The sequence below is a fragment of the Colobus angolensis genome, unplaced genomic scaffold (genome assembly GCF_000951035.1).
Source record: "Colobus angolensis palliatus isolate OR3802 unplaced genomic scaffold, Cang.pa_1.0 Scaffold330, whole genome shotgun sequence".
Lineage (NCBI taxonomy): Eukaryota > Metazoa > Chordata > Mammalia > Primates > Cercopithecidae > Colobus > Colobus angolensis.
The window spans coordinates 2,939,398-2,947,634 of NW_012116600.1; the positions used below are offsets into that span (position 1 = coordinate 2,939,398).

At 39.3% G+C, this 8,237-nt stretch overlaps 1 protein-coding gene across 1 annotated transcript in view; it reads right to left on the reverse strand.

Annotated features, from left to right (window-relative positions):
• The window catches only part of HECW2 (HECT, C2 and WW domain containing E3 ubiquitin protein ligase 2), a 397,221-nt gene that overhangs the window by 71,978 nt on the left and 317,006 nt on the right, over positions 1–8,237 (reverse strand). The window contains exons 15-16 of the mRNA XM_011952069.1: positions 5,343–5,477; positions 1,557–1,659 (exon numbers count right to left, since the gene is read on the reverse strand). Of these exons, the coding sequence (XP_011807459.1) occupies positions 1,557–1,659; positions 5,343–5,477 (238 nt within the window). The remainder of the gene's footprint in view (positions 1–1,556; positions 1,660–5,342; positions 5,478–8,237) is intronic.

The window sequence follows — 8,237 nt, forward strand, 5'->3', positions numbered from 1 at the left end:
TCTAGAACTAGAAATACCATTTGACCCAGCCATCCCATTACTGGGTATATACCCAAAGGATTATAAATCATGCTGCTATAAAGACACTTGCACACATATGTGCACTATTCACAATAGCAAAAACTTGGAACCAACCAAAATGTCCACCAATGATAGACTGGATTAAGAAAATGTGGCATATATACACCATGGTATACTATGCAGCCATAAAAAAGGACGAGTTCATGTCCTTTGTAGGGATATGGATAAAGCTGGAAACCATCATTCTCAGCAAACTATTGCAAGGACAAAAAGCCAAACACCGCATGTTCTCACTCATAGGTGGGAATTGAACAATGAGAACACTTGGATACAGGGCGGGGAACATCACACACAGGGACCTGTCGTGGGGTGAGGGGAGGGGAAAGGGATAGCATTAGGAGACATACCTAATGTAAATGACAAGTTAATGGGTGCAGCACACCAACATGGCACATGTATACATATGTAACAAACCTGCATGTTGTGCACATGTACCCTAGAACTTAAAGTATAATAATAATAAAAAGAAACAAAAGCATTTTAAAACAAAGATAAATGGAGAGCTGGTCTAAATTTTTTTTTTTTTTTTTTTTTTTTTTGAGACTGAGTCTTGCTTTGTTCCTAGGCTGGAGTGCAGTGATGCGATCTCGGCTCACTGCAACCTCCGCCTCCCGGGTTCAAGTGATTCTCCTATCTCAGCCTCCTGAGTAGCTGGGACTACAGGTGCATGCCACCAGGCCTGGCTAATTTTTTTTTTATCTTTACTAGAGACGGGGTTTCACGGTGTTAGCTAGGATGGTCTCGATCTGTCGACCTTGTGATCTTCCCGCCTTGGCCTCCCAAAGTGCTGGGATTACAGGTGTGAGCCACTGCGCCCAGCCAACCTAGTCTTATTTAAGACGGAGCACGGAGCCCATATGGCCTCCCACCAGTCTGTCCACTCCACCTGCCTTAGGCACTTCAGGTTTGGCAACCACTGATCTACTTCAACCTCATCCTTTTAATAACAACTCAAGTTGTTTTTTAGGACATTTTCCTACATTCATTTATTTTTATTTTACTATTTTAGAGGTTCTTGCTGCCTTCTATTTGTGACAAAAGCCCTTAAGAATGTGCTCTCTTTGATTGTTTATTTTGTGAGGCTGCTACAGATTCACACGCCATTTAAATTCTGTCTCGGCCTTAAATATATACTAAGTATATGCTTGTCCAAATTCTTAATTTATAATGATTGCATAACATATTACCTTAATAAATTATTTTTCCTTAACTTCAATAATCTAAAATAATACCTCTACTCAGGAAAGGTAGGGTGCTATTAAAAAACAATCTCATCCTTTAGGATATTATAAGACAGAAGCCCTTTGAGACTCAAGTACACCGGATTTTGTTGTACATTTCTTAAGGATAATGCAGCAATTTCTCAATACAGGGCAAAAAGTAGCAGGCTAACAACAGGAGAATTATCAGCACAGCGTATATGGTACAGATAATAGCACAAAAGGACAGATAATTTCTGGAAAGGGATGACATACCCACTGGAACCATGTCCTGGTACTGTGGCCTACTGACTGTATTGAACGTACTGGATGGCCTGGGAAGAACTGGTGGTCCTGCATGTCGAGAATCTTCTCCTACCTGCAAACAGAGGCATCTTTTATATTCTGCACCAAGAGCCAGAATGCTCTGTATCAGCATCCCAAACCAAGTTGTTCAAAATATTAACAATGAGCATGGTGAAGTACCACTTGATCAGAACAGACACCAGCTGTGGAGCTGAAGCAGGGTTCTTAGTTATTGAAAATCTTATTTTAGTGGCTAAATGGGGGGCAGGGGAAGGAGTTGAGGCATCCACATTCTTGAGAGGGGCTGGGGCAGTGACTCTTTACCAAGTGGCACAGAAGTAGTTCAATCTGCTTATAATTACTGAGGCTGCAGGAGCTAAACAGCAGACTTGTTCATCAGGACTAACTTCTGCGTTGACAGAGCACAGTCTGCAACAACACAATCAAAGGGAAGACTGAGTGGTATAAAATGTTTTGGGGCAGTGCCAAGATATTTCTTCTTTTGGCTAAGGCAGGCCAGGGAATTCCCTGGCTCAGCAGAGGAGGGGTTGAAGAGCAGCAATCTTCATGTGGGGTTCCAAGTTAGTATACTATCTCCTCAGGAGCAATTTTCCATGCCTATTAGAACACCTGGTACAACAGATCTTTCTGGTTTGAGCCTCCCACACCAGGGTGCTAATAGGAACAGGTGCAGAGGAGCTAAATAGGGTTGTCCTAACCTGAATTATTTATTGCACCTAATATAGATTTAGAAACTCATACACACAAGTAGATAACCAAAAATACCCATTAACAGTCTTACCAGAAAACTCTAATGCTGTTTTCGCTTCTGCTTTAGCATTTTTCCCCATATTACAGAAGTCTTTTAAGACAATAGTAGAAGAGCAGTATAAGAGATAATAAGAAAAAATAACATACTGCACTGGATTTATAAACCGGGATTTTGAAAACAGACTTTTATTCCACCCACAACCATTTGCACCCCTTTTATCATATTGCATCACTTGGGTATTTGCTGAAGATTTTTCTAAAGACCCTAATGCTGGAAATATCCTCCCCACCCTCCACCGCTTGCTTGTCCTTTAAGAATGCTCTCACTCATTCTTCAAAGAGTAGTTCAAATAGTCCCTCCTCGACAAGGTCTTCCCTCTCCTTCAAGCCCAAGTTAAATACAACCTTCTCTGAGCTCCCACAGAACAAGCAGAACAAGCAGCTGCCATTGTGAACAGTTTATATTATTTGTGAATTACACCACAATAAAGCTAGAAAGATATAAATAAAAAGAAAAAAACATGATTATCTAAAGGTATATTTTTCTTTCCCAACTATTAAAAAAGAAAATTTACAAAGAATTTTTCATTCATATTTTTATTCATTTGTAGTATGGTTTCATGTTTTCCTTGCCTATTAAGAATGCGGGAAATGTGTGGGTCAGGCATGGTGGCTCATGCCTATAATCCCAGCACTTTGGGTGGCCAAGGCGGCTGGATCACAAGGTCAACAGATCGAGACCATCCTGGCCAACATGGTGAAACCCCATCTCTACTAAAAATACAAAAATTAGCCGGGTGTGGTGGCAGGCACCTGTAGTCCCAGCTACTTGGGAGGTTGAGGCAGGAGAATTTCTTGAACCCGGGAGGCAGTGGTTGCAGTGAACCGAGATTGCGCCACTGCACACTCCTGCCTGGTAACAGAGCAAGACTCAGTCTCAAAAAAAAAAAAAAAAAAAAAAAGGATGCAGGAAATGTGTTACTTATTTGCATCCCTCATAACAGCAACCATTGTTTCTTCATTGTAGTAGGTGCTTGGTGTTAGCTTGTTGGATGGAAAAGACATCAATCTTTCTACTGACTGGAATATTTGCTGAAGGAATACAAGATGATAGCTGAAATGACTCATGTATGTAATTAGGAGTTTTCTCATCCTGCTTCTCTTGAGTTACTGGCTTTGAGGAATGAATACAGCTACTCTCTGGGGAGATCTGATCACTAAGTACAGATTGTTAGTCAGATATCTGATCATTTCAACACTCCAATATATACTTTCTCTCCTTACAGTATGTTGCCATGTCTCATCATTTCCCAGAAAAGCCAAAGGTCTTCTCTCTGAGACCTCAGTCCTTGTAACCAGACCAGCAGACAGTGGGCAATCCCTCTGATGGGCAGCACTGCAGGATGTGCATGCTTCCAACAGTTGTGTCAGAAAGGACACTCCCCTGGAAGGTTTAACAACGTGGAGGGCTGGACGCTCGGTCTGTATGGAATTATCTCTGGGCCACTGCTCAGTTTCCAGTCATAGGAGGAAAAGCCTTAACGTATCCCTTAGGGACCCTCTCTCATAAAGGTTACTACTACTAGACCATGAAAATAATTCATGTTCTAAGGTAGAGGGGTTGAAAAAAAATGAAAGTATAGCTATTAATCTCATGCATGTTTTCCCAGAAAAATAGTCCTAACTAGACCAAACAGCCAGCTTCATACTGTGAAGTCATGATAAGGTGAGTGGTTAAAGGGCACGGGCTATGCAATAAAATATCAGACAGAGCCCTAATTGTGCTACACATTGCACACAAGGTCCAAAGGTGAGAGGTCTGTTCTGCTTTTAAGATGAATGCTGTTAGCGTCATTCAGTTCACCACTAATGGGTTACATGACAGCAAGTTAAAGATTTATTAGCTACTCATAAAACATAAATATTTTTGTACATACCTCATCCTGTAATATATTTGTATATCATTTTTATATGAGCTTCTCATGTGTACCCTTCTATATCTGTACTTACAACCAGTGAACACATGATGCATTGGAGCAAGTATGTAAATCATGAGGGGAAATTCCAAGAGTAGAATTTTGATGAATCAGATCCAGTTATTTACTGTAATCATGTTTTCTTATGCAAAATATACAGCTACAAAGATATTTTATATACAATATAATATTGAAAATATGACATGCACATAGACACAGAAAAGGCATGTAAAGGCCGGTAAAGGATCCTAATTCTAAAGGGAATTTTCAGAGACAATGTAAATCAAGTGATGGTATATAATCAAATCATAAGCCCATAGGAAGGAGAAGAAAACTTGACTTAAGACATTTCTTTTATATATTTAAGCTGCAAAAGGAAGAAGTGAAACAAGATTTTTTTGTGTGTGTTTTTTTTTGGTTAGGATATTAGAGGGCCCTCATGTGGTTACCATTGGTGCCTGCAAATGGGTTAAGTAGAGCAGTTTTTAGCAATTCTTAGTTCAGCCCATTTTCTCTAGGCACATAAAGTATATAAACAACTCTCTCAAAAATATCCTAATTTTAAAGAATACTAGTGAGGATTCCATAATCCCATAGCCCTGGATGAATATTTTAATGTAATATAGAACACTTCACTTAAGAAATTCTATATTTAACCAAGTTACATTCATTTCTTCCTGTGAGGCTGAAAATGGGTGCGCAAACAGGCTTATCAGCTCCCTGTCTTGAACATTTTAGTACATTATCAACTCCCTCTCACCTTCGTCTGAGTCAAAAAATCTTAAATTTCTTCAGTTTTTCCTCACATATCCTACCTTTTTAAATTTGTGATTTAGGCTGTATTTCCAGAGAAGCCCTGTCAACATTTGAAAGCTTTTCAGCCTCTAAATCAAACTCAAAAAAACAAAACAAAAAAATACTTAAAAAAAAAAAAATCCAATTCCTCAAACCATCACATTCTAGAAGCTTCAATCAACCAACAGGTCAGTCCCCAACATGCTTGACTCACCTCACCGGCACTGTGGCTGCGTTGCCTTGTCAGGTGTTGCCGATGAACCAGCGCACTTGTGGGTCTACTGCTCTGAAGTGGGAGCCGGGGATCAATGAAAGTGGTGGTACGGGAGTTGTGGTCCACAAAGAACGCCTGGGATACAATACACTGAGTCAAATACATGCCGCTCACATGTCTTAGCTGACCTATAACATCAGACGGTCAGGAAAAGACTCACTTCTGAGTCACGATCTTAGCTCTATTTTCTCATAATTTTCAATCTTTGGGGAAATTTCTCCTTATCCCCACAGGACAGATCACATTAGAGAAAGCCAAGCTTAGATGAGATCCAGAACGAAGAGAGCAGGAAGGAACATTATGCCTGGTTTTAGGAAATACTCTACAAGATAGTCATCAAAGATATGATCTGAGAAGGAAGCCAGAAGAATGGACATTTGGGCTTCTCTTAACTGACAGTTTTTGAGCTTTTACTGTCATAGGTGGTTATTATAAAGTTCTTATCACCTTGAAACTTTTAAACATCATTGACTTCTCTTTTTTCCTTCTCCTATACAGTAAGCCACCAAATCCTTCTCATTTTCTCACTGTAGTATCCTCTATTTGTCCCATCCCAGCCTGAACACCACCCCATTATTTTGGGACTTTATTTTATGTGTGTAAGTACTGGTGGTTTCTCAGCTGCTCCACATCTCTATCACCGTAGTCATTTAACTGGCCCATTACTACAGGAATATTCCTTCTAAACACTTCAATTACATCACCACCCAATCCAAAGCTTCTCGTTATCCATTATCCACAGAAAAGACATCCCCACTCTTTGGTCAGTTTTTCATGACTCTTTAACAGTCTGCCTACATGCCTTTCCAGTTTAGTCACCCATTACATACCCATTCAAACTCATCACATACTGTCTAGAACTTTAGGTAAGCCACTTAAGTTCTCTGAGCTATATATTTCTTACAAAAACATGTCTCTTTCATTCCTAACAAACATTTCTCCCCCACAATGTGTTAGGAGAGTAGAAGCCATGTCTGGCATGATCACTGTAGAATCTCTGGTAACATGAAATCATGAATGAGCATAAACCATTTACCTCAGTATTGCAGTAACATGAAATACAATGTAGCAAAGCATTTTTTGATCTGTTTGTTTAATTCTAAAACTATACAAGTGCTATCTATCACTATCCTTAGGGGCCCAATGTTGTAAGTTTTCAAAGTAAAATTTACTCAAGGTAATAATGAAACCCATTATCTTAAGTACAATTAGAAATTGTAAGTTTTCCATGATCAGATAGTTAATTAGGTCATCAAAGATGAAAGGGGCTATTAGGAGAGCCAGGAGACTCAGTACCTATAAACCAAGTGTCAAGGCACATGATGTATGCCAAATAACAGGCAAAAAAGAACTGACCTTTTAAATCGATGGAGCTCAGTTAACAAAGTACCTTAATACCTAGAGATGAAGCTATCTAGGCAAATGCCAGAGGCAGATAGTATATTTATACCTATTTAGAAGCCTACTTTCCCATTACGGAACAGAATGTTTCATATGGAACTGTATGTACATCATCAAGAAATGGGGCAGGTCCCATATAGAAAACATTTTTACATCTTTATAAAGAAATAACTTTAAGCAATGGATGTACCAGAAAACAAAGCAGAAAAATGGACAGAACTGGAATCTTTCCCAGTCCTTTCTCTTACTATCCAATTTCTGGGTACAAAAAATAAAGGCTTTGTGTGAGATTTTGTCATCAGCCTTACATCCTGGGTAATGTTTCCTCTTCACTAACCTTGGGTGAAACATCCTTCTTCTCAGGTCTTGGAAAAAGTACTCCGGTGATAAAACCTATATGGACTTGCATTGACAGGTTCTGACCTCAAACGTCACATTGGTCCCATTTGGTTCGTGCTTCTAATACAATTGTCCACTATTTCTTATTTCTGCCACTATTCAAAATGTCATAAAATAGCAATTAAATTATTTTGTACCAATGGATGTGGCGAATACCTATTTTTAAATAATACATATTAGAACCAAACCCATATCCTCTTTATGTAAATGGAGAGTAACAAGCTTTTATTACTAACACAATCCTATTAACCATCTTGTTTAAGGGAAAAATACAAAGAGCATAAATTAGAATGGCCTATTTACCTAATTTCTCAGGAATGTTTTGAAGGGATGGGTGGTCATTAACGGCACAATGATGCACTTGTAATTATAAAGATAAATGGGTGTCTACATGTAGGTCAATTGTGATTTGCATGTAGTGTCATAGCCTAATGTGATTTTAAGAGGCTTGTCTAAAATCCATTCTTGAAAGAACTATACTGCAAAAGCCTTGAGAGTAGTGACTCTATCTTACTCACTCTGTTATCCCTAATAGCTTTTAGGGCTGTGCCTGGGAGAAAGAGGGTGCTCAGATAAAAACAAATTGCCAAAAACTTGAATTTCCAACCAAAATACAAGGAGACAACTAACAATTAACGAACCAAGTGTTAAAAAGCATGTTCTTGGGCCAGGCGCGATGGCTCACACCTGTAATCCCAGCACTTTGGAAGGCTGAGGTGAGTGGATTGCTTGAACTCAGAAGTTCGAGGCCAGCCTGGGCAACATGGCAAAACCCTGTCTCTACAAAATACTCAAAAATTATCCAGGCACGCGATGGTGGACACCTGTAGTCCCAGCTACTTGGGAGGCTGAAGTAAGAGGATCATTTGAGACTGGGAAGTGCTGATTGCAGTGAGTCAAGATTGCACCACTGCACTCCAGCCTGGGTAGGTGACAGAGTGAGACCCCATCTTAAAAAAAAAAAAAAAAGAAAAGAAAAAAAAAGCACATTCTTTTATAAAAATACTGAAGATTTGGGAGAAAAAAAAAATTGAG